Source organism: Glycine max, chromosome 20 (assembly GCF_000004515.6).
Source record: "Glycine max cultivar Williams 82 chromosome 20, Glycine_max_v4.0, whole genome shotgun sequence".
NCBI classification, from domain to species: Eukaryota; Viridiplantae; Streptophyta; class Magnoliopsida; order Fabales; family Fabaceae; genus Glycine; species Glycine max.
In genome coordinates, this window is record NC_038256.2 from 38,832,084 (window position 1) to 38,859,742 (window position 27,659).

At 32.1% G+C, this 27,659-nt stretch overlaps 2 protein-coding genes across 3 annotated transcripts; one reads left to right on the plus strand and one right to left on the minus strand.

The window, feature by feature from the left end:
• The first annotated feature begins 8,822 nt into the window (after nt 1–8,822).
• Nucleotides 8,823–12,410, plus strand: LOC100814874 (VAN3-binding protein). 2 transcript variants are annotated; one of them, XM_006606012.4, is made up of 7 exons: nt 8,823–9,223; nt 9,504–9,626; nt 10,265–10,697; nt 10,841–11,077; nt 11,238–11,287; nt 11,547–11,604; nt 11,786–12,410. In XM_006606012.4, the coding sequence occupies exons 1-7, from the start codon at nt 8,912–8,914 to the stop codon at nt 11,998–12,000; spliced, it is 1,428 nt and encodes a 475-aa protein (XP_006606075.1). In that variant the 5' UTR covers nt 8,823–8,911; the 3' UTR covers nt 12,001–12,410. The 2 variants fall into 2 exon arrangements, with proteins under 2 accessions (XP_006606075.1, XP_003556066.1); XM_003556018.5 differs by having other exon boundaries at nt 8,824–9,223; nt 9,501–9,626.
• A 13,206-nt stretch (nt 12,411–25,616) lies between these two features.
• Nucleotides 25,617–27,565, minus strand: LOC100815404 (EPIDERMAL PATTERNING FACTOR-like protein 5). The gene is made up of 2 exons (XM_003556019.5): nt 27,134–27,565; nt 25,617–27,002 (listed from the first exon to the last, which is right to left on the minus strand). Exons 1-2 carry the CDS (start codon nt 27,252–27,254, stop codon nt 26,746–26,748), a joined length of 378 nt encoding a protein of 125 aa, XP_003556067.1. The 5' UTR covers nt 27,255–27,565; the 3' UTR covers nt 25,617–26,745.
• Nucleotides 27,566–27,659: the final 94 nt, after the last annotated feature.

Sequence of the window (27,659 nt, forward strand, 5' to 3'; positions counted from 1 at the left end):
CATAATTAATATATGTTATCACTAATTATATACTGGTTTTTTTAATACTGATTTTTTCTTAATAATATATATTGCTGCTAGTTTATAACCTAACCCAAAAAGATATATATTAAATTAATAAATATAATAAGAATAATATTTTTATATGACTTTATCAATTGTTATTATGTAAGCTAATTATGCTTTACGTGTTATTATAAGTCTTATTTATCTATCTATATATTTAATTATAAACATATACATGTTATGGAATTCAATGATTTTTAGTTATTATTCTATTTTATGTGTTTGTTTTTTTTTTTATTGTAAGATTATTGTTGTCAGTCATGTTTAATACTGTGAGATCAAAAAATCTTTTAAAATTTTTAAAAAATATACAAGATATAAACAAATGTATTATCTTATTGTATCATTTGCAATAAAAATAAATTTTAATTTTATGTACAAATTTAATAAATAACTTTATAAAAATTATTATTTATTATAAGTTATATATTTAAATAAATAAAGTAAAAAAATCCAACCCCCTAATAGTTTCCTAGATCCGTCCCAATGAAAAATTTAATATAAAATTAACGTATGACAATAATAATCAGTAAGATGAAAAGAAGAAACGTTTAATGAATAGACATGATTAAAAGTTTATTCTTTTCATCTTATCAAGTTTTGGCCGAGGGGAGGTGTCCACCGATGAGGCAGAGGTGCAGGCAAAGTTGTCTCAAATGTGGGGTTTGTTGCTCTGAAACTTTACAGATACCTCTATCGCACCCGAACTGTGGTATTGATCATATACTAATAGAATATGTGCTACACGTTGTAGAAATGAATTGTAGCTCACACGCTATTTTTTATCTCCCTGACCCGTAGGCTTTTTATAGTAAATTATGTATAACTCTTCCTCATCTTGATTTTCCATTCATAATTATTGTAAATCCGCTGTTTAAAAATATTAGTAATTATAATTAACTATCAATATAATTTAGTTATATTACATGTTAATATTTAAATTTTATAATAATTAATTATATTATTTATATATAATATTTTGAATATATTACTAACTATTATATATTATCCTATTTGTATTAATGTAAAAATTTGAACAAAATTTACAAAAATAATAATCTAAAAACGTAAAAAAAAACGTATTAAAATTCGAATTTGAGGTCTTGACTTTCAAACGGGGTTGTAAAAAGCAATTTGAAAATCAAGGTGTGAATTTGGCTCCCCATGCCAAAATTCACACCTACAATAGTAATGGGGGATAGATTTGTACATAGCATGGGTAGGGGATAGTCTAGTAGATATAAATAAGGGTATAAATGAGTCACTTTGAGTTAGTTTTTGTTAAACTCATGATTCAATTCAACTAAATTTGAACAAGTTGGTTTGAGTTAATTTTTTAAGAAAAAAATAAAACACAACCCAAATCAAGCTATTTATAAATAGTTTGGATTGGATTGGGTCAACAAGTAAAAATATTTAATTTTATTTGTTCTTTTATAAAACACAATATTTTTTATAAGTTAATTTTTTAAAAAAATAATTCAAACATAGATGTTTTTATTAGATTTTTTATTAAAAAATTTGTGATACTACCACACCTCATTCCACTCTATTGACTCTTATTTATCTATCTATCCATGAGAGATGAGAAATTATGCATACCATATTGTAGATAAAGAGTTTCAATAAATATAATGAAGATGAGTTTCAAACATTTTTTCTACCAAAATCAATAAAATATTATAAGACCTACTCCTTATAAATTGATTCGAAATATTTTTAGAAATCCATCTCAAATGACTTTTATAAATAAAATCATTGTCACTTTGATCCTGAAGGTTAGGAATGAGTTGATGCTTACTCAATTCAAGTCGACAAGTCTATATAATAAATAGTCATTAGTATTTGATTTTTTGAAATTTAAAATATATATTATGTATTGCATATATTAATACTAATAATTTAATATAAATTAATAGGTCAACGAATTAGTGAATTTAGATATTAAAACTCGTGATTCAATCCAAAATTCAATGGATTTGATTGGTTCTATTCGAATTTAACTCAAACACAAAAATTATCCAACCTAAACAATTTGAGTTGGTTTGGATAGGATTCACGGATGACTCGTGCCCGCTTACACACCTAGATATAAAAGAGAAAAAAGATAGTAATGGGGTAAAAAATTCACAATTAGGGGTTTTGTCCTGCTCCGTAAGACCCTTTTTGTACATATGATAAATAATAATAAAAAAAATAAAATACTAACATAAGAAAATGTATAAGAAGAATAAATTTTTATGTTAGTATTTGCTTAATTTTCTAATAATAGTAGATCATGTCTCTAAATTCACACATGAAATTAATAATAAATATTTTTGTTAAATTTATTATTTATCAAATAATTATTTATTAGAAGTTAGATATTTTAAAAAATTATGTAAACTAAAATTCCGACAACCCCATTTTATAAAGTTCTGGATTTGTCTTTGCTAGTAATGTAAAATTTGTTATGTTGTTAATAAATAATAAATTATCATATTTATGTATTGTAAGTTTGTTATTTTTTATAGTAATTATTTTAAAAATCTTATCAAATACGATTTACATTTAATTGATTATGTAAATCTTTTAATACTGACATGATCATTAAACTCATACAGTAGTAACATGCAATATTAATAGGCATAATTTGCAATAAATTTAAATGCATGTGCTGCAAGACTCAAAAAGCACAATTGAAACTTAAGTAATGTGCACAATCGTGATATTTGAGTGATTAAAAGTACAATTAAAGCTGAGTTTTTTTTTTCTGTCTTTTATATATTGTGGGTATAAAATATTATATTTGCAAACATTAATAAACATTTATTTTATTACCATATTATAATTAACAATTACTTAAGGGTTATAAAGTTTGAATTCTCCTAACTAACAGTAATCAACATTTACAGATAAAAAATTATTATTGCTTAATGTCACGCAATGCATTGCAATTGTGTGTGGCAACATACTTTTGTTATTTAAAATAAGAAATATTAATTTATCGGGGCTAAAAAGTTGAATTTTGTGAGCAAGATGAGAAGGGAGGTAGTTCAAAGGTCATCGTCCATGTTGGTTCTACGTAGCCTAGCAGCAGCATGTGCGAATGGTCGATCAGGCCATTATATTTTTGGTAGGCTGTAGCCATGTGATTTATAGCCAAATTAAAACAGCTTGAATTTCATAGCTCTAGTACATTTCGAACATAATGGGTGCTAAGAGGTTAAATTAAGTAGTAGAATGAGATACCACTATTATCTTTGATTAATTATAATGAGCATTTTAACTCATTCGTTAAGGGTAGCAATTTCATCTATTTATTCAATAATTGTTCTATATATATATGTATGTGTAAATCTAGCAAAATTTTCTAGCTATAGAATAAAATTTAACGGGATAGGTAAACTAGACTAATAATTATGACTAGATAACAAATAATTCAGTCATTGCATTTTTTTTAAAGTAATGAGTTGGAATATTAGATTATTAGGTCAATAGTAGTCACATGAACAAAAATTTATTACAAGTTTTTCTTCCAGAAAGAGAGAAATTTTAGGTCGAGAACTTTTGTTGACCACTAAAAACAATAGTTTTTTAATATATTTTAAATATTTATTTATCTATGAAAAATTATTTATAAATGGAATAATTTTTTAATATATTTTTAACAGATTATAAATGAATTAATTTTTTTATTCAATTATTATAATTGAATTGAAAATTTATCTAAATCGTCTATTTATGTGTTTATGCAATAATGGGATAGATCATCTGTCTCCGTTTTTAATGTATTAGATAATGGATGCTTGACAGTTTTTCAGTTTTAGACGAAGTTGGAGCATACATATGTAGTTGTATTGTGTGGATGACGATCTTTTACTTCTGGTATTAAGTGCTTAGCAGTAGAACATATGAGCATATGACATAATATCATTTAAAAAATGTAATTCCATTGAGTCATATTTATAATTACAAGTTAAATTTAAAAAGCTAGGGTCATGGAGGTATTCTTTTGGCTTCAATTTAAGGCAAAAGGATATTCGAATCATTTAAAAGAAAAATGCTAAATAATAAATATTTCGTTATAGTTTAATTTGATTGAAGTTTGTATATATTTTTTTCTACACCACAAATATTTTCTGCTGAAAGAAATTTTATTTCACATTTTCTTAGTAATTTAATTTCTCATATGTTTTTAACAAACACTTAGTAACATGTTCTTTTGTAAATTATAATATTTATATAATATATATTTTTTCATTTCCTTAAACTAATAAAAATTAGTGTTATTGTATTTTTTAACCTCTCTAGAAAAAAACGACTTTTTCAATCAAACAAATATGGTACCCGTTTTCAAGATTTTACACACGCCCACAAAAAAAAAAAACTTTGAAACATGTGTTTGTGTTGCATTAACACTAATGTAGTATAACTATTTTCCCAATGCATTTCCATTTCAGTAAATCTAGACTATCTAGTGTAAGTTTTCAAAATTTGAATGTGACGTTAATATGTTGGAAATTTAGTTGTACCTTTTTTTATTAAGATTTTTTTTATACACATCAGAAAGAGAAAAACAACAATAAACTAGACCCTAATATGTGTCACGTAGTAATTACACATACAATTTTAGTAGAAAAAGTATCTTAAGAAAAGAATAAAAAAATAAATACTAGAATCATTAGAGCATGATATGTGTGAGAATGAGAAATTTGATGGGGGGAAAATTTATGGCAATGTGTGAGAATCATGGGTGAATTTTTATCTTAAAGTAATTTTATGGCAAAAAAGAAAAAAAAATACTGGAGTAAAGTTGGTAACGTGTGAGAAATTTGATGGACGGATGCTCCATGGCCATATATGTGGAGATCGTGACTCCTAATCATTGATCAATTTCAATTCATGGCTTTATCTCTTTCGAAGGTTTCTTCCTAAAACGTTAGGCCCCATCTCATTAAATTCTCCAGATGGATACAGATCACTCATCAGTCATCACTCCCTCCCTTTTGTTTCAGCTACGCGTTGGGGTCCAAATTATTTACCACCGCCATTATTTATCTTCGATTATTTTCGTATCTATCTACGTACCTAATAAATTTCACATACTTTAAACAATAGTAACTAAATTCTAAATAATCATTTTCTACTTGTTTAGTAGTGATTACATTACATTTCTAGTAGCCAAAGGATGACAGATTTTGTAGCTCATTTTAATAGGCCTAAATAACAGTATCATTATTTGAATAAAAGGTCCTATAATTACTTTATTTTATCTTCGTTATGGATTAGCTTTGTCTCTTGAATAATTTATCCCAATTTCATTTCCTGTGTCCCTCCCTTTTTCTTACACATTTCATCATGCGCTTTCTTCCTCTTAATTATGTCTTTCACTTTTTTAGTGGGTGGAATCATATAGTACGTCTCGAAAAAATAATTACAATATAGAGAAGAGAATAAAGTTAGAAAGAATGAATAGTTGCGATGAGAAGAATCTGATGAATCTACCAAGATACGCTGTCCCCGGGGTGTATGACTTGTTTCCATCTCCTGCGTATGAGCTCAACCCCAAGGAGCTTGCAGAAATGAATATCAAACAGTCACATAGCATTCTTTCCAGCAACCTTGATAGTAACATATCCTTGTTATTATTGTTCATCAATTTTGATATTATGCCGTATAAATTAAACTTGTTGATTTGGTTTTGTCATAAGCTGATTTAATGCAATATATAAAGCAGCTAGTAGAGTAATAGTCTCATGCTTATTGAAATGTGTTCTTGTCCATGCATATTAGCAGTTAAAATTGGTCACTCGTAGTAATTTTACTTATCTCAAACATGTTTATCTTCAATAAAAGATATACATCATCTAAACCAAAAAAATTAGCGGTTAAAATATGACAACAGCATTAAACAATTTTTTTATTATGATAATCAATCTGTATTTATCTAATTGAGTATCATGACAACCTACTTCTTATTCTTACCAGGTGGGATATATGTATTAATATTTTTGTTTCAAATCCTGTTTTACTATGAAGCTATGAAATTCTTGCGAATCTTTTTTGAGGATATACTAACAACAAAGAAAAACCATCGCAGATAAAAGAAAATACATAAATTAAATGTACAAAGAGAAAACCATTTAATTTACTTGACTTGATTGACTTTTTTAAACATCATTAATTACTAAAAACGAAACAAATAAAGTGATATATATACTTTTTATTTATTTATCAAACTACCACTTAACTACATGGAATATATTACATAAGACTAATACAAATTGTCTAGGAGATATTAATTAGTATGTAACGCTCAAGGGTTAAACTTACGTACAAGTCTTAATTTAAATTATTCAATGGAATTGTGATTTTAAATGAAAAGGAGAGAATATATATTTATTGTTGAATTTTAATAGTTTATATATATATATATATATATATATATATATATATATATATATATATATATATATCATAATAAGAAACAAATATATTTTAATTGTTTATTTTAAAGAGAGGGACAGAAAACGAATTGGAATGAGTGGAGTAATAGTGATTCAATTCATCACCTCGTATTACTATTGAAAACAAGCATGTCATTGTTTTCGTTTAACTCGTTGTTATTTTAAAACTCAACTAGCGAGCACATGAACAAACTCATGCAAAATAATTTCATAATTAGTAATATTGAGTTTAGCTCGAACATAATTGTTTTTAATTCGTTGATATTTTATTTAACTCGAACATAATTGTTTTTAATAAAAAAAACCCACAAATAATTCATATTAGAAAAGTTGAAAACTCAACCCATCCAAAAAAATCTTTAAAATGAAGAAGAAAATTGATATTCTCAATACAATTATGACATATTGACCAATCTATGAAAGCTATCTGAATGGAAATCGGCTAAGATTCAACTGTGAGCTTAATTTCAAAAGGTTTATGAACTAATCAGTATATTGTTGACGCTGTTAGACTAAAAAAATTATATCATTGTTTACTAGTGAAAAATACAATTGCATTTCCATTTTCAGAGGCAATAAATAAGAATTAATGAATGCAGTACTGGATCATTTATTTTGATCACATCTTTGGGATTTCATAAATAACAATCTATGGGATAACATAATGTTGTTGGTTCTACTTTTGATTACATCTCTTAGCCTATTTATGTTGACTCTACCTGAGCAAAGAAGCATTTATTACAAAGATGGATTTCATTTAACCTCATGAATGAAATATAACTAGTGTAATTAAGATAACGACACGAATTACTATCGCATGTTTAATTAAGATTTTTTTTGAAGAGCCAAAAAAGAATTTATTCATAATACAGACCAGAACACAAGATGCATGTTTGATTAAGATTGAATTTAGAGAACCTTTTTTTTATTTTCTTTCAAGAAAAAAACAAAAAAAAAAAGAAAACAAACTGATCCAAACAGAAAATTATTTTATAATACTCCTTTTTCATTTGTAGGTATAGAGGATAATGCATGGAATCATTTGTTGGCAGTGTTGCGGTTGTTTCTTTAGGTGGACGAAAACGAGGGATCGAGCAGCTGTTTAATTCGCCAGAAACTGGAGGAAGGAGAACAAACAAAACAAGTATGAGTGAATTTGAGCTTTATGGAGTGAGTGTTTCCAAATTCAATTCGATATCGATATTGCTGTACCATTTATTCCGTGGAGTGGTCACCCACGTTACGTACGTATAGCTCACGACTCTTCTTTCTCTATCCCCATTCTACATGTTTTTTTCTGTCACTAATTGCAAAATAACAAGATAAATATGTTTGTCTATAGTAAAATGTGTAAAATAAATGTATTTTAGAGTTAGAGTGGGTTTGGATTTTCATTATAATTAAGTGAATGTTTAAGAATTCTGGTGAAAAATATGTTTAAAACAAAAGTATTTTTTAAAAGAATCAACATTTTTACTTTTATTTTTATTATGTTTTTTATTTGTTAAATTACACTGAAACGTGCATTATAACAGTTTCAATTACAAATTGTATTAAAATTCAAGAAAACAAAATTCAGACTAATTTTATCAAATACAAACTAGTACACAATACACATTCTTTTAAAAGTTTCAGGCGAAGATGCAAATATACAATACATTTTTGCATAACTGACATCCAGCACACTCCTTGCAGGCTTACACGGACAATTAACACTTTAAGAAAACTAATCATTTTAAATTGTAACAAAAAAAAAGTTAATGAAATCATTGTTTGATCTTATTTTTAACTAGTGAAACCGTTTTAATTTATTATTAATGTTCCGGATGATCCAATCACGAAATAACAACCTTACTGCCACTAAAGTAACCAAGCTTACAATTATAACAACACGTGACCCTTAAAAGAAAAATAAACATAATCGAGCATCAAAGAATAATCAGTATAGCTTATACAAATAAATAAAGAGATTAGAAGACAAGAAAGAGAAGAGCACATAATGAAAAAATGAGAAAAAGAATATTACTATGAAGGAATAATAAGATGGCTTTAGTAGTATTAGACAAATATCTAATTCAAGTTGATTGTCATTTCTATAATCATGTCATCTAATCCTGATCCTTTTTGTGCTTTAATACATTTTGTTGGTTTCTTTTTTGATGCAAAATTTTGACCTTTTTTATGAGGACTGAGGAAGACTGACTGACATAGAATAGAATAGAATACAATCGGCTGCTTTGTCTCTCTTGTATAAACCTTTTTTCTTTTTTCCACTCACTGCCCCTCTCTCTTTATAAACACCGCACCCCTAACTTTCACCACACTTCGTTTCTCTCTCTCTCTCTCTTTCAACTCCCACACTATCATTTCAGTTTCCTTTCTCTTTCTCTCTCAGAATGGACAAAGCCCAAACCGAGCCCTGGCGACCCGACCCGCTTCACTCCGGCATGTTCCGGCCGCCGGAGACGCCGCGGGAGCCCATGGAGTTCCTCTCCCGCTCCTGGAGCGTTTCCGCCCTCGAAGTCTCCAAGGCTCTCTCTCCGGCGCTCTCTAAGGTCACCCTCTCCAATGGCGCCGCCGTCGTCGCCATACCGGAAGACATCGCCGGCGAGGCCGAGGAAGCCTCCGCCACCGTCTCCGGGAACCCCTTTTCCTTCGCCTCCTCAGAAACCTCCCAAATGGTCATGGAACGAATCATGTCACAATCCGTAAGCCTTCCATCCAAACACAGCATAGTAGTATTAATTTTTTATTTTTCCATGTCAGGGTTGAATACTTGAATCGTATCCCAGTGCCCTGCAAAAAAGAAAAAAAAACACCTGAAAGAATGGACTGCAGAAGTGTTGTTTTTGTCAGTGGCACAAAGCAAGCTATTTGGTTTTTAGCTTTCTTTTGTCTTCACGTGTTTTTGTTTGTTTAGTTCACTCTGTTTTGGTGTGCAGCAATCTAAAAGCATTTATTGTGGTGTGATTTCTCTATTCTCAGCAGGAGGTATCTCCACGAACCTCAGGGAGACTCTCTCATAGCAGTGGCCCTCTTAACGGAACCCAAAGTTGTGGTTCCTTAACCGATAGCCCTCCTGTTTCTCCTTCTGAAATCGACGATATCAAGGTACATATCTACATTACTACATACACCATCTTTAACTTTTTACCTAAACCATAAAACAAAAAAACATCACCACTCGGTTATAACCAACCATGTCTCTCAACTTTCTCTTTAACCAAAGCAACCCCAACCCCCCTTTAATTTAATCATTTTCCCTCCAATCTTATTATACTAAACAAGCATAATAGTGATTATTAAATTAAATAATACTACTAGTTTAACATGGTAACAATCTATTTAGGGATGATTAAATTTAACAGAAAGCGTGTGAAGGATGAATTGATTGGATCATCTATTTTTAGGCTTTGTTCTAATTGGTTACTAGAATTGCTTAGAACAGCCACGTCGAGTAGCACCTATGAATGTCCTTGAATATCCAAATTTAGCAACGCACAGCGTCGAACTTCGTCCCTCTTACCTTGCCGCATTAACGTTACATACGCCGGTGGTGGTGAGTTTAACTTTAACCCAGGCGTGGCAATGACATTCACGTTGTGCGAATAGTTAGTTACAACCTTTGTCTTGGTGGAAGACACAACACCAAGCGAATATTTTAAGATTAATACGTTAATGTCTTTTGTTGTATTTTTTTTTTCCTATTCCGTTTTGTGCCAATGCCTTCTACGAAATCTTCTCTGCAGTACACCCGCACCAACAATATTGCCAGCACTTTAAGTCTTAATTTCAGAACCACCGCGCCGGGCGCCGCACCTGGCGGCGCCGGAGGCGGGAAGACGGTGGGGAGGTGGCTCAAGGACAGGAAGGAGAAGAAGAAAGAGGAGACCAGGGCGCACAATGCTCAGCTCCACGCGGCGGTGTCGGTGGCCGGAGTTGCTGCGGCAGTAGCTGCAATTGCCGCCGCGACCGCTGCCACGTCCGGGACTGGTAAAGATGAGGAGATGGCGAAGACTGATATGGCGGTGGCGTCGGCAGCGACGCTGGTGGCGGCGCAGTGCGTGGAGGCGGCGGAGGCTATGGGGGCGGAGCGTGAGCACCTTGCGTCGGTGGTTAGCTCCGCCGTGAATGTGAGATCCGCCGGTGATATCATGACTCTAACTGCCGCGGCTGCGACAGGTACGGGTTAAGTTATGATAATGAAGTGTGAATGACAAATTGAAGGAACATTCTGTTCTGCGAAATTTGTGTGAATTTTGATGGAAAATCTGTGTGTTGATATTTTGGCGCGTGTGTTTTTGTGGTGTGGAATTGAATTGCAGCTTTGCGTGGGGCTGCCACATTGAAAGCGAGGGCCCTGAAGGAAGTGTGGAATATTGCAGCAGTGATTCCTGTGGAGAAAAATTTGGCAGCTGGTGGAGTTAATAACAATAATGCAAGTAATGGAAATTCTAATAGTAGCTTCAGTGGTGAACTTGTCCCAGAAGAAAATTTCTTGGGTATATGCAGTAGAGAATTATTAGCCAGAGGTTGTGAACTCCTCAAACGCACACGCAAAGGTATATATTATATTACATCAAATTTACCTTCCTATGTTACATCTTTGTCTTTGAGAAAAACAGAGATTCCATTTTCATTTTTGGTTTGGCTTATGACATTTTTTAAGGTTATAGTTGGTCATTGGAAAGGGATTTGATTTGATGAGAGAATTGTGTGCAGGTGATCTTCACTGGAAGGTTGTTTCTGTGTATATAAACAGGATGAATCAGGTGAGTGTATAATTTTGTTTTTTACCCGTGTTCCAGAATGATGTACTTTTGATTTCATAGGATAACTAATAACCACGTAATTATTTGGGCATCAGTTGGTATTAAAACTGTTAATGATATGTTTTAAACATGATTGTGGAAAAGTTAAGAGGCGGGGGCCTTTTGTATGATGAAGTGAGGGGATCTAGCTTACTATGGTTCCTTAGCAAACTGCAACCTTTAACTCTTTGGAGGTTCTTTTCTTTTCTTTTTTGTGAAGGTTGTATTGAAAATGAAGAGCAGGCACGTTGCTGGGACCATCACAAAAAAGAAAAAGAGTGAGTTTTCATTACTTTTGTCTTGCTGCAAACTCTTAATTATTTGACAACAGATTTGGAGGTGGGTCTTGTTCCGTTTTGGGGATTTGTGAAAGTCATAGCTAAAGTTGTGAAAGATCAAAAGGGTTGGTTCTTCTTTAATTTTAATATATGTATCCATCTTTTGAATTTCATTCAACAGATGTGGTGCTTGAAGTGATCAAAGATGTACCCGCATGGCCTGGTCGCCACTTGCTTGAAGGTGGTGAGGATCGCCGCTACTTTGGGTTGAAAACAGTGATGCGTGGTGTTGTGGAATTTGAATGCAGAAATCAAAGAGAATATAATGTGTGGACTCAAGGTGTTTCAAGGCTTCTCTCCATTGCAACAGAAAAGAACAACAAAAACAGAATTTGAGGGAGAGGAAATTTTGGCAAGGGGGGAGTAGGAGGATCAATCAATGTGGTATTAGTAAAGCATTATACTTGATGTTTTGTACATTGTAAAAAGGTTAAAAAACTAAAGGCAAAGTTAATGCCAAATGGGGTCATCACACTTTACTCTTGGGGATCTGGATGATTTTTTTTTTAATAGGAAAGCTAAATATTTGAACTGAAGTGAGCCCAATGTGAAGCAATTGGCTTTTTGTTCCTCCATTGTTCTGGAAAGAAAATGGGTATGGGGGTATCTTGGACTTGGGGGGAGGGTTAGTCAAAAAGAAGAGGAAAGAATCATCATATTGGAGGGGAAGTATAATGTTTAAGGACAAGTATACCCTTGTTTGTACATTTGGGTTTGGACTTTAAAAAAAAGTGGTCAAAAGTCTAGATTTTCATGTGATTATTATTTACAATAAAAAATTTCTGGGCGTAGTCTCTTGGATTGGATCTATGGAAATTCTTTCCAACTATATTCTTTGCACAACGAGAGCCATCATTGTCGTGGACTCCCACTTTTGTTTATTTTATTTTTCAAGTGCATCACAGAATATGAAAATTGTAAAAGAGCAGTAAGAAAAATTGAGACTTACGTGTAATGAATATGACTAGTGAATAAGTTTATTCTCGTTAAATATAAATTGAAAAGAGCAACGAGAGTATTGATGCAAGATAGGATGATAAGACAATTAAATAAAGTTATTATTAACAGTGTCAAATGAATTGATTAGCTGGTGTGTTTTAATTTTAATTAGAAGATAGTAGTGTTTGCTTTTTTATTTTTGTTAATTTATTTTTATTTAAATTATTAAATTCACATATTTTTTAGAATTTAATTAACTGGATGTATTTCATTGCCCTATATAAGCTATTTTTTAGAATCTGATTCAAAATAATAGAACAATTCCTTCATAAGCTATTTAGTGTAGTTTATATCCATAATATTCACATGCTTTTACAGTTTAAAACAGCAACTGTTTTGTACGATTCTAATGTAATTGATATGAAATTTGGAATGTCACTTTCTTATGACTTATTGACTTTGGTCACTTTCAACCACACATGACTAACAAAATGCCCAACATATTTATTTTAATAAAGTTCATATTTGAAAACTAAATTTTCTGGTGACCGATTTGACTAAGACTCATTTGAATCCCTACTCTTACGTTAAGTGGATCTAGGTCAGGACATGTGAATTATTATAAATCCTTAACACTTTGGTTAATTCTTATGAATAAAAAAGAAAAAAACTACTACAGTCCCCTACCATTCTTATTCCGCTTTTTGTAACAAAAATGCCATTGCTTCTGCTGAAGGGCTATTTTTCAAACTTGACGTGGGTGACACAGAAGAGTCAAGCCCAAACTCATCAATTAAAAGCCCAACTTTAATATCTGATGTCTTTTACATCCCACCTGAGCTAAGGGTTGAAGTTTTATGGGCTTGACAACATACTGATCGAAAGTATTTGTGGGTTTCTGAAAGATACATACGATTATGAAAAGAAAGTATTTGTGGGTTTGACAACGTTACCTTTCTGAAAATTATGCCATTTTTTAATCATATTTTAAAACAAGTGACAAAGTTTACATATTTAAAATCATATAAGTATATATGAACTTAATATCCACATTGCATGATTATCTGTCCCTCTTTTTTGTACAACAAAATAGATAAGGTAGTCGTTTTTTATGATTTATATATACTTTTAATTTTAATTGGGATTCGAATAGATTTCCCAACAAATATGTTAATATAAAAGAATATATTAATTTTGAAACTAGGACGGAATTCGGATGCTTTTATTCTAATATTCATATTTTATCAATTATGTACCTACACTTTGTTTCATCGTGAGAAAAAATAAAGTAGAATGAAGTAAAAAAAAAAAAACATATTTTTCAATTATTTAAAATAAGAAAAATAAAACTTCCTTTTTACTTGTTTAGTTGATGATGAAGGGGAAAAAGTTTAATTTACCAAATGACTTTTAAATTCGTATGGCATAACAAAAAAGAGGATATTGTTTATCAGATTATGTTTTCTTCGCAAATTGTCATGGGCCCTGGGCCGGCCCTGCCTTGAACTTTAAAAAAATTTCTTTGGAAATATTTTTGAAAATAAGTCTCTAATACCTATAAGTGTTAGTACTTTAGATTAATATTTTTTTTTTTGTAGCGATTGTTATTTTTCTTTTAACAATTTGATGGTTTTTATTAAGAGAATTCGTGTACGTCTATTTTTTTTTATTTAGAATACATACTAAACAAATATTCGTTGGCAGTATTTTTTTTTTTTATTTCATTTTAACGTTTGAGTCGTGAACCCGTGTTTCTCATAAAAAATTGCATGAGTTTGTAGTTCTTCAGTCATCTTTTTGTATATAACTTGAATATTGCTATTTTAATATGATTTCATATTCACGATAATAATTTGTTAAGAAGGTCTATCTCAATTAGTTAAATAAGATATGTATGAGTTATTATAAATTTTCAGACATAATCTTAAATTCTCACAAATAAAAAAATATATATTCACAATAATACATTGAGTGATTTATTATATGAATTCTATTATTTGTATTACAACTCATATAATAATTTATATAAAAAAAATCTTTTTCTATCACATGATTCACATCATTGAGTACATCTCATCCTTTTCTCTCTCTTTTTTTTGTCTCTCTTTGATTTATATTTGTTGTATAAATAACCTTTATGTTATTGTATTACATCCATAAACATTTTCATCAGGTCTGTTATAAATCTATCCCTTTTGTGTATTATGGAAAGTCTAACTCGGTTGACTGAACATAGTATATGAGTTGTTATAAATCAACCTTGATACTTGTTTTCTTATTCCTATAGATAAAACAAAATCCATCTCTTAGTATTTATTTAAGGCATATCTTGTATTTAATAAAAGAAATGTTTTATATAATTCCTGTTCTCAAATTAACCACTTTCTTACTAGATTTTCTCCTTTATTTGTTATTTCATTCAATGCCGGATACCACAAAATGTTTTTCTTTTGTTCTTCTATTTTCTCTGGTTTATATCCTCTGAAGTCTGAAAGCATGGTAGTGTAGTTTGTCTTTGGTCTTCGGGCTTTCTTTAAAGGAAAAAAAAAATACGAAAATTATTTGCATAAATTGTAGGACATTCATTAAATTTCTTGTTAATTGGTTCTCGGTTTTTTGTGCCTTGCCAAAAACAATTGTAGTTGAAATACAACATCAAAGTGTACAAGAGGCAAGAGTGAATACATTTTCACCCAAACAATACCTTATGGTTGGTTGCACGATTGTGATAAAATTGGGCAGTTACTACATCCACTGCCCTTCTTTGCTTATCCACTCTCCTTTTTAATTTTTTTTCCAAAAAATACACTCCCTTATTTACTTAGAAAAGGAGAGTGGATATACAAAAAAGGGAAGTGAATATAATAAGTACCTAATATTGAATAGTTGTATCTTGAGCAGAAGCCCACTAACATCACTTTTAGAGCCCTTGTTTTATTTCCGTAGATGCTAAAGTTTTTAACGAAGCCACCAAAACAATTGGCTTGGGCATGAAATTACTAAATCGTTTAGAAAATTGGGCTAGCCTGATAGAGTTGTAACCATATTTGCTATTCCCATCCCAGTTCTTTTTTTATTTCCAAAACGCCCTAGCTAATTTATGTTTGTTTAACATCATAGAAATATATTTTTTTTAATAAAAGAAACGATTGATTTTATGAGAAAGTAGTCAAAATAACATAATTGTAATCAATTTTTAAATTCTTTTTAATGTATATTTAATTTTAAAAATAAAAAAGAATGAATTTTAAACAAAAGTTTTTTTTTTAAAATAGCTAATATATCTTTTTTTAAAAAAAAACTATAACAAAGGGTCAAAAATAAAATAATTTTTTTTATTCCATACCCAAACTTTCTAACATGAATTTTAGAACACGTGTTGTAGTTACAAAATTTATTTTGAAATAATTTTTATAATCAACTTTGATTATAATTCTTAAATATAAATTATTATTTTTTTAACATTAGTTCTTTAAAAATCAAAATTCTACTTAAACGTTAAATAATTTACACCATATTTAATATTATATAATTATTTTTATTTCTTATTTTTCATACATACACCTTTCAAAAATAATTTTTTAAAATTAAAGGAAATAATAACAGTTATCCTTTTTTTTTTTTTAGCATGATAATAATAATGAATATCCTTCTTTCATATATACCTGATCCATTGGGTTGGAAGCTATGACCCCTCTGACCCAACAAAAAATTAACATTAATTGATATTGTTTTAAAATTTTAATTTTTAGTCTAATTTAACCGTATAAATCTAACTTATAAAATAAAAGTTGTTTCTCGTTTATATAATTTTATTTTATTTTTAGTTCACGTGGGATCCCAAACCCCCTCTTTACATCTCGATTTTTTTATGCTTTTTCTCTTTTAATTGTATAATGTGTTTCGTGACTCGTTTAAGAAATCAAATTTCCTCATTACACCTTATGATGAGTCGCAGCACCCGCATATAAAAGTATCTATTGATAATGCATCGGAATATGGGTATGGAACCCTCCTTGCGGGCAATGTTAGTAATTGCCTTGCATGCGGGGAAGATTCGGATAGCTTCATGAAGACAAAATTTAGAAGGTGAATTAATTAAGTGGGGTTTTGGCATACAGTCCATAAAGAATCTGAATTTTCCTATGGTTATCAACTCTTCGTGGATTGATGACAAGCGACAAGTGTTCCAAGAAACAAGAGGAGTGGGTGCAATGTGATGTTTCACTGTGTCAGAGATGCCCTATGCATGCAGAAATCGGAGTTACATGTTCTTCGCTCGTATCCTATGTAAACAGTTAGTAATTAATTAAAGTCCGAAAAAATCAACTTAGTTTTTCTTTCCCCTTACACCTTAGCATAGGAACATAAAAGAAGCCAGGCAACATACCCTCGAGAGTTCAAGGTCACCTAACATTTACTTTGGTCTAATTTTATTTTCACAAATTGCAATTGTAATTATTACTAATAAAAGTTCAAGTTTGTAATATTAGTTTTAATTTGAAATCACTTGTTGAGAGAAGTATTAATTAAGAAATATGAGTAATAGGTAAATTTTCAAATTCTTATTAATGGGTAATGAAGAGATATAAGGTTATATACAAAGTATTTTAACCAATTTAACTGATAACATTAATTAACTTCCTATGTCAGCTATTCTCACTAACTTTCATCTTTTTATACAACTGTAATAACTAACTTCCCATGCTAGTTCTTCTAACTAACTTTCATCCCTTTATACAACTATAATACCTCCCTCAAGTTGGAGAGTAAATGTTAATGAGTTCCAACTTGCGGATAAAGGAAGAGCAAGCTAGAAGTAGTAAAGGCTTTGTGAAGACATCTGCAACTTGGCGCTGAGATTTCACATGAACAAGCTTGAGGATGTTGGACTGCACTAACTCACGAATGAAATGATAATCAATATCAATGTGTTTCGATCGTTCATGGTGAGCTGGATTGGATGTTAGATCTATGGCAGATTTGCTATCACAGAAAAGCATGATAGAAGGAATAGTAAACTCAAAGTGCAGTAAAAGTCTTTTTAGCCAAATCACTTCACTGGATATTAAGGAGAATGTCTGATATTCTGCCTCACCAGAAAACTTAGACATGGTGGGTTGTTTTTTTTTTTTTTATTTCCATGATATTAGAGTATCTCCTAGAAACACACTGGAACCAATTGTTGATCTGCGTGTGTCCAAGCATCCTCCCCAATCAGCATCTGCATAGGTAGACAAATTGAAGGAATTGCTTGTTGGAAAATGAAGACCCTGAAGTACCTTTGATGTATTGGAGGAGATAATGCACAACATCTAGATGAGGTGTCCTTAGATTCTGCATGTACTGACTCAGTATGTTAACAACAAATGTAATATTTGGCCTTGAAATAGTTAGATACATTAGGCGACCAAGTAAGCGCCTATACATTGAGGGATCAGTCAATAACTCACCATTAAGCATGCTGAGCTTTAAATTTGGATCCATTGGAAGAAAAAATGGTTTGCACCCAAGGAAGCCAATATCTTCTAACATGGAAAAAGCATATTTTCCCTGAGTCAGTACAATGCCCTTGTTGGACTTTTGCAATTTCTAGTCCCAGAAAGTACTTTAAGGGACCAAGGATCTTTAGTTTGAATAAAGCTTGAAGTTTGGCCTGAATAGAATGAACACAAGCAACACTTAGGCCAGCAAGTAGAATATTGTCTACATATACTAACAAGATAACCAAGGAAGCACCTTTGCCAATGGTAAAGAGATAATAGTCATTCTTTGACTGAGACAAACCATTAGCAATTAATGTTGTTGAAAATTTACAAAACCATTGTCTAGAAGCTTGTCTAAGGCCATAAAGGGATTTGTTGAGTCTACAAACAAGAGTTTTATCAACTGAATTCTACCCTATTGGAAGTTCCATATATACTTCCTAAAATAGATTGCCATTAAGGAAAGCATTATCCATATCAAGTTGTAAGATGGACCAATTTTTAGCAGTTGCAACAGCCAAAAGAACTCTAACTGATGTAAGTTTAGCAATTGGGGAGAAAGTATCAGAAAACTCAATGCCAGCCTGCTGTATGTAGCCCTTAGCTACCAATCTGGCTTTGTGGCGATCCACAGTGCCATCAGGTTTGAATTTCACCTTATACACCCATCTGCAGCCAATGCATTGTTTTCCTGCTAGAAGGGGAACCAAGGTCCATGTGTTATTAGATTCTAAACCTTTGATCTCAGTTGTCATGGCTTGGCGCCATTCTAGAAAAAGGACATCTTGATGATAAAATTGTGGCTCATAAGTAGTGGAAACTTAAGCAATGAAGTCCTTATAAATAGGGTTGAGATGGACTAGAGAGCAATGGTCCTGGATAGGATGAGATCTTTGTCTAGATTGCAGTCTAATATAGTCAGAAAGATAAGATGGAGGGTTTGATGTTCTAATTGATCTTCTTAAGGGAGGAGAAGACAATGTAGATGATGCACCAATGGTAGTATCAATTGTAGAATCAGATAACTGAATAGGCAGATCACTTGTGTCAGGGGGAATAGGGTGATCAGGTTCAGAAGTATTGGATTCAATGGCTCTAGGTTGAATGTTTGAGGTTATAGGTTCAGGAATGGGTAAGGAAATAGCTAATTCACTAAGGAAATCAGGTTCTTGAGATGAGTTGGGTAAAGTTTGAAAAGGGAAAATGCTCTCATGAAAGACTAAATCCTTTGAAACATAAAACCTCCTAGTATGCAAGTTATACAACTTGTACCCCTTGAATCCTTGTGGATAACCAAGAAACACAGAGGGAACTGCTCTTGGAGAAAATTTGTTCCTCTCAGAAGCTAAACTAGCTCCAAAGGCAAGGCAACCAAAAGATCTCAAAATGGAATAATCAAGTGCAGAACCATGAAGAACTTGATATGGAGTATTTTGTTTCAGCAATGGTGAAGGCAATCTGTTGATAAGGAAAGTAACAGGTAATAACACATTCTCCCCAAAAAGTAATAGGCACCTTGGACTGGTGCTTTAGCAACATGAAGTAAATGTTGATGTTTCCTCTCAACAACATAATTTTGTTGAGAGAACTGATGTAAGGTCCCTTGAGATGCTAGGAAGTCTGTAAAAGCTAACTCCTTAGCATTATCTGATCTTAGACATTTGATTGAAGCTGCAAATTAAGTATTTACCATTGCAAAAAATTGCATTATCATAGTTGGTGCTTTAGATTTATTTTTGAGCAAAAAAAATTCATGTAAATCGTGAACAATCATCCACAATTGTTAGGAAGTAACGATTATTAGCATAAGTTGAATGCTTATAAGGTCCCCAAATATCACAATGAATCAAATCAAAGGGCTTATCAGAAACATTATTAACAAAAGGAAAAGATAATCTACGAAACTTAGCAATATGACACACATAACAACTTTTTGTGGAAAACTCATTAAGGATGGAAAAAAGAATTTTATTACTCAGAACTTTCAAAACACTATCTGATACATGGCCAAAGCGATCATGCCAATTAATAGCTTGAGTACAAGTATTGGAAACAACATTTATACAAGAATTAGAAACAGAAACATTGTAAGTGGAATGAGTATCCTTGAGGTTCAAGACATAAAGTCCTTGAAGGAGATCCCCTCTACCAATCTTCTTGCAATGAGGCATTTCTTATATGGCAAATTGATTTGAAGAGAAACAAATAAAGTAAGTTGAATTGGTAAGGAGTGCACTAACTGAAAGGAGATTGAAGGCAAAATTGGGAATAAAACACACATTATGCAGAGTTAAAGAAGGAGATAAATGCACAGGTAAACTACAATGACTGAAACTGTTGCATAATTAGGCAATTTAACTATACGATTTGACACATACTGATAGGAATCAAAGAGATCAATGGAACAAACAATGTAAGTGGTCGCACCCAAATCAACAATCCAACAATTTTGAGGAAACTTAGTTAAAGAAGCAAACAAGACCATACCAGTGTTAGAAGACTCAATATTGGGAATAACAACATTTGAAGTTTGTGCTTGAAGAAAACTCATGAGTTAGCCATATTATTGGGCAGTGAGATGAAAATCAGGAACAAAATTGGGTGTTGAGACTTGATTCACTGTTTTGCTTTCAGTATTAGAAGAAGAAGGCTTACTCTTCTTGTAATTTGGGGAAAAACCATGTAACTTGAAGCACTTATCTTGAGTATGGCCAAGTCGACCACAATGTGCACAAAGGGGTCGATTCTATTCTTGGAATTAGCATTAAACTTGTGATCAAACTGATATTTGGAGTCCTTGACAGCAAAGGCATGAGATTGTGAAGCATCATTTGTGGAGTTGAAAGCAGAAACAGAAGCACCAAATTCTCTTTGTTTTTCTTCTTGAACCACCAGAGAAAAAATGCGATTAATAGTGAGGGAAAGGGTCCATAGAAAGAATCTGACCTCGAATTGAACCATAAGATTCATTGAGGCCCATCAAGAAATGCATGGCATACTCCATCTACGCATAGTCGTGCCAAGGACGGATGCCGTTGTAGGTATATGAAAGTGCAGGCTTTAATTCAGAAATTGATTCCCAAATTTATCGCAACTTGGAATAATAGGATGAGACGGACATAGAACCTTGTTGCAAGGTTGCTAGTTCATGTTTCAACTGGAAAATCAAGAGACCATTTCTCCGTTCAAATCTTTCTTTAAGATCATTCCAAATGGCTTTAGCAGTGGAACAGTGAATAATGTTTATCTGTATCTCTTTTGTAAGAGAATTGAGAAGCCAAGATGCAACGATGCTATCATTTCGCTGCCATAAAGCATGACTGGAGTGCTCCAATAAAGGTTCAAGAATGGAACCGTCCATAAAACCAAACTTATTTTTGTCAAGAAGTGTTATCTTGATGACTTTCTTCCAAGAATTATAATTCTCGCCAGATAGAGGATAAGTCACAAGACTCAAATTCTTATTAATGGCCAATGGGTAATGAGGAGATACAAGATTATATACAAGGTGTTTTAAGCGGAGTCATGGTTTACCTAATGATGAGTAAGATTTTAATGTGCTTTTGACAAATATCTTGGCCATAAAATTCTTTAGACACGAAGACAATTAACACAGTATATTTTGAAAATTTGAAAAAAAATTACATGTGGAGAGAAGACATCTTAAGATTTCCATTAACAACTGCAGATTAAACAAAATATTTTAGATTTTGCACAGCAATGCAGGTTGAAAAGGGAAATGAAGATACCTCAACTAAAGAGTATACGTTCTGGGGTGCAAAAACTGATCAGTGTTATTAATATATATTTTTCATTGTCTTTCAAAAACAAAAAAGAGTATACGTTCTGGGGACCCCAGAAATAATTAATTACTTTTTGGTATTAAAAAAATACTATTCTTCAGAAGTTGTCTTTCACATGTTTCTTGCACATTGAACTAACAATCGTAATGAAGTATCAACTAAAATTGTGCATTATCGTTTTAAAAATTAGAAATAGTTTTCTTTTAATTGCATCTCTAAGAGAGATAACAGAAAAGAAAAAGACAAATGTGATTCTTTTTCTATTTACTTAATTTCACTACCGGTGTTTATGTGATTTCGAATAAACTTCTTTATTTCAAGTTAACAACGTATCAGTAACCCTCCTAAAAAACTATCAGTAACCAATAGAGATTAATTAATGATAAGTGATACATGTCCAATGATTTATACAACATTATGTTTATCTCTCTTTCATCCTATCATTTATTGCATTTTAAATTAAAATTTATCTTTCTTTTTTCTCTATTTCTCTTAGTTGTATATTTCAAATATACATATACAATGTTTTATTATCATCAAACTGTAAATATTTAGCGTCTTTTATCATTTTAACCATCGATCCAAATTTAAAAACACATGCATCTTCTTCCATCTCAAAGGAGTAGTACACCCAGCGTGGAAAAGGAAATTAAATCAGAAGTTAGAAGATAGATAAAAGTAAGGTATAACGAAAGAAATACTGCAAAAATGAGAGTATAAGAAAATCGGAATTGTTTTAATTTACAACAATGCGGGTCCATATTATACATGGAAAGAGACATTCATTACACTTTCGTGGGAGTTGAGTTAAATCTAGAAGCCTCCCATCTCATGTATGGGTCCAGGTGCTGCTAAACCATCATTTTAGGGGCAAGTATACTTCTATTTTCCATTCAATAATTTAGACTTGAGAGCTAAATAATAGTCGTTATATATGTGGAAGTACAATAATATACTACTTCGTTTTCAATGTTATATATGTTTCCAGACATTGATCTTTACCAACTTTATCTTTTTGGTGTCCAATTAATACTTCATAATATTAAGACAATCGATATATATATATTTCTGCCATTGGTATCTAACAAATTTACGGATCCGAATCACTTCACATGTTGTCTGATTATTCTTTTGTGGGTCGGAATGCAATCGTTCTCTAAATACTATGTCCTGTAAGGCTGTAACCTCTGCATTGACTAGCACAGCCTCAATTAAAGCAAAGAAAAAAAGCAAATTTAAATTAAAAAAAGAAAGGCACAAGCAATCCACTGCATTGACATTGAAATTTCCTAGAAATAACAATAGCAGATGAAATGTCAAAGCATGTATGTATGCTCAATCTCATCACAGAACTCAGAAGCTGGTGTGAGTGAATGATGATGATGGAACGAGAAGAGAGGTTTGAGTGAAAGGTTTTTGATAGATGGGAATAAAGATGTGAGTCTAATGAGCCAAAGTGTTGAAGGCTCTTATTACTTTGATACTATCCCAATTAACCGGCAATCCCAACAACACTGTCAAATCAGACATCACTTCTTAAGTTACCTCTCTCTCTCTCTCTCTCTCTCTTTCAGAAACCTAACCAAACTTTGTTGAAGGTGGGGGTGCTGTCATGTGTGGTGTAGTGGGCATTCCTGACTAGGCCTTTGGATTTGGAGAAATCCCTTCACCCCACATCATTGTCAATCTGTCTTGTCAAAGCCCCCCCTCCCCAAAATAAAACTACTAAATACATGTTTTTCTGTGGGACTGTGACATATTATTATAAGTGCAAGAGAAGAAAAAAACAACAACACTGCCACGCCTCGTGAAAAAGCAGACTACTTGGGCTGCACATTTGTGTTGTGTGTGTATCTGTGCCACCTATTTTTTTATAAGGAAAATGTTACATATAATAATATGTTAATAAAATGTTACATGTAAAGAATTTTTTAATAAATCTGTGTACTTTACTTGTATAGTAGGACTTATTTGGTCCCGTGATAATTGATATTTAAGATTTTTTTACACAGATTAAGAAAATAAATATTTTAAGAAAATTAATATCAATAATTTTATCAAAATATATTTATTTATTTATTTTTAATGAATATATTATTAAATATTTCAAGATAAAATTATTTATTACAGAATAAAATTAAAATAAATATTTCAGTATTTCATCAAAAAGTAAAAACATCATTTAATTTAATTTTTTTAAAAAAGGAAGTAACAATTATCGGAATAACACATTACATTGCTGTTTTGGGAGTGGTAAGTAGTGAAAGGGGGTTTTCAAAGTATATGGGTATAGGTATAGGGGGACCTGTTAGGGTGACTTGTTGCGTTATTTTGTGAATGGGGGCTTTCATTTTGCCAGTTTTTACTTTTACCTCAATTGATACAAGCAACACTGACAGCAGGGGTAGCTAGCCAAAGCAACTGTGTTATCTCTGTTCAAACCAATTGCAGAGAAAGGAGCTTTCACCCCCTCGTGTGTGTACTGCATTTTTATTTTTATTTTTTGGCTTTGGAATTGGAGAACATCCACTAGTTGCAAGAGTCGTCACTCACTTGTCATCCACTATTATATATCCATAATTGTTGGCCCATTATCTTCTTCTTCTTCTTCTTTACTTTAGGGAAAAAATGAAAGCCACACCACACACATCTTAATCTTGGATTTATTAGTTTAGGTTCATTAAAAAGAGACATCAAACTTTAATTTTGCTCTGAAAAGAAAAGAGGTGAGAGAGGGATAATTTGTCTCCCCCACGTTCGATGTGCGTCATTAGTCCATTCGTCAACCTGTTTATGCAAAGTTTTGTCTCATAATTCATATGGTATATATGGTGGAGGAAGATGTGCATGGCGTTTTCATCAATACGCAATTTTGAATTATGAGGCTTAGGTTCAATTTTTTGGTTTTTTCTACTTTCTAATATTATGAGGTCATGTAAGCAAACTAAAAAAGAAGTAATTGGTTCCATTGATAATTAAAATTAAAATATCATGTACCATGGAGTAGTTGGAAATTTTGAAGTGAAATCTTTTTGCTAATCATAACACTGAGATTTAGGAAACGAATGAGTGATTACAGGAAGATTAATGCCAGACCTATTAACTATAAAATATTGAATTTTGTTAACCAATATTTTAAAAATATTTATTAATGAATTAAAAGAATATGTATAGATTATAAGAGAACAAACAAAAATCGTGAGAAACATAATTCTCGGTTTTCTTGCAAAAAAAAAATTATACTTCTTAGTTTTTTAATTAGTGTCCATAAGTCACTTGTTACCATTTGTTTATAATATAATAAGAAATGTAAGTTTTAAAAAAAATTGTGTAAATAAAGTTAAAAAAAGAACTAACTGACACTTTTCAAAGTACAATAACACCAATATTTTTTGAGAAATCCTGGTTAAAATGAGTACAAGCATTGTAAAAGGTAAAGCTCTCTTTTTTAACATTTAATACAGTTAGATATCTTAAATACAAACAAAAAGTTACTAATCAAATTAAAATAATCTTGTATAAATTGATTCATTAACTCCAGAGTACAACAACAACTCGCACTTGAGACTCATGGAAGAATTAATAGGGTTCGGGTTTAAATGGTCATTCTAGCCGGTTGGAAACTTGAACTAACGTTTGAAAACAGAAAGTGAAAACGAGGAATTCCCTTAATTAGGTTAAATATTAAGTCACCTGATCAGTTATATAAGAAAGAAAATGAGTGGAATTTGAACAAGGATATCATAAGTAGCAACCTGTACGGGGCAAAAACAATAAGTATCATCCTTTATCACATTGACACTAATGAAACAAACAAACAAACAGACGCCCCATATATAGAAACTGTGTTCCATTTGTTACTTCATTCATTCTCACCAATTACTGAACTTGCTGTGTCAAACGTTGCTTTCTGCAGAGATGAAAACACCACTTGTTGGCATGTGCACATTTAATGGAAAATGAAAGGGGGAAGAAGGGGGAACCAGCGCGTGCTCGTAATAAAACAACACTCACACACTTGAGCAGAAAACATGTAAATACTAAATATCAATATCCAATGAATTAAGGAGGAACCACTGAGAGCGATGAGACAGATCAGATTACGTAATAATAAATCCCCAACAGTTTAAAAACCAAACAAAGAAAAATTAAGAATACTACCTCAGATACCTACTAGCAAGTGCCTTGAAACAGTGAGGTACCATAAACTTCAACCACTACAAGTACAAACAAGAACAGTTCAACAAGTTAACCCAGCCCAGCCCCATTCAAAGATTATGCTCCTTCCTTCCCTACCTCTATTCCACCTTACACATGATGGAAGCACAGAAAATAAAAAGATGGAATTAACGCAAATCTGAAGAGAAACTAGCTACTCATAATTATAATTTACAACCTTGTAATAATAGAGGGTGGTAGGGTAATGCAAGGTGCCACAAATTAACATAAACCAAAAAGGGAATGAAATGAAATCATATACAAATATAGAGAAAAGTAGTAGTGTAGTGTGTGTTAAAGCAGAGAAAGGTTTAAGATATTCCTCTCGGTAATCACACCTGAACATATATCTTACATTCCCAACACTCCCTTCCTGTCTGACCCTCCCTCGAAAGGTTAACCCAAAAATCAATAACTATAAACATTAATAATACTATAAACATAGTACTCATAAACATCCCAACACTGAGATAAAAAAAAAACAAAAAAAAAAGAAGAAAAAACCCAAAAGGGGAAAATTTAAGATGGCTGCTGGTAGTGCCTGCAATGTTCTCCTGTTCGGTTCTGGCAACTAACAACGTTTGTGTTCTTTTTTTTGTACTAGGATTTTTATATATACTATTAATTAATTAACGTCATGGCATAAAAAGCTTGTTCCCGCACTTGCAACGCCACGCTTCTGGGTAGTACTCGAGGCGAATAATCAAACCCGGTTGGACCGGAACGTGAACCGGAAAACAAGGACTGCACCAGCCGCACTTGGATCTGCACGACGGCGGCGACGACCCCGGCCCGCCGAACCTCTTCTCCTCCACCACCACTCTGTTCACCGGCACCACCGTTGACCCATTTTGTTTCTCTTCCCGGTTAAGCTGCTTCACTGCCCCACCACCTGAAAAAAAAATAGTAAGTTCTTTGGAAAGTTAGGATTATAGCGTGCGTGTGTTGTTGATAAAAGAAGTGGGGTGGTTTTTATTTAAAAAAAATAAAAATTCCGTGTGTTGTGTGGAAGTGTGTACTTACTGGGATGTGGGGTGAGAGTGGTAATGGCTGAAGTGGAAGAGAAGAAGAGAAAAGTGAAGGTGGTGAAGATTTGCAACCAATGGAAGTGATGGTGATGTCTGCGGCGGCGCGTTACGCCCATGAGTGTTGAAGAGTGAGAAAGTAGCTAGGATGGTGTTGAAGGGAAGTTGTGTATGTATGTGAGTGTGTGGTATTATTATTGTTTTGTTGCAGAAGAGAGGGAGATTGTTGTGTTGCGTGAGAGAGTGGGTGTGGTGTGGGAGAGAAAGTCCAAGTCAAAAGAGAAGAGAAGTTGTTTGTGTTTGATATTAGGGAAAAAGACCCAAAGGGGTAGGGGGCATGGGCCCTACCAGAGTCCAGAATGATTGCGATAGGGTGGGTTCCAACTTGGTGAATTCTATGGAGTGCCTTCAAACAACCCTCTCATTTGTCAAATGTTTGTGTTAATTTCATCCCTATAATATGGTACAGTTTATCACCTACATGCCCCCCTCTTTTTTATAAATAAATAAATAAAGAATTTAAT

Bases quoted from the DNA above. Each gene is read 5' to 3' on its own strand.
- LOC100814874 (XM_003556018.5), top strand. From the start codon at position 8,912: ATGGACAAAGCCCAAACCGAGCCCTGGCGACCCGACCCGCTTCACTCC. The intron at 9,224-9,500 runs GTAAGCCTTCCA...CTCTATTCTCAG, and splicing joins AACGAATCATGTCACAATCC to CAGGAGGTATCTCCACGAAC. The intron at 10,698-10,840 runs GTACGGGTTAAG...ATTGAATTGCAG, and splicing joins AACTGCCGCGGCTGCGACAG to CTTTGCGTGGGGCTGCCACA.
- LOC100815404 (XM_003556019.5), bottom strand. From the start codon at position 27,254: ATGGGCGTAACGCGCCGCCGCAGACATCACCATCACTTCCATTGGTTG. The intron at 27,003-27,133 runs GTAAGTACACAC...TTTTTTTTTCAG, and splicing joins CACTCTCACCCCACATCCCA to GTGGTGGGGCAGTGAAGCAG.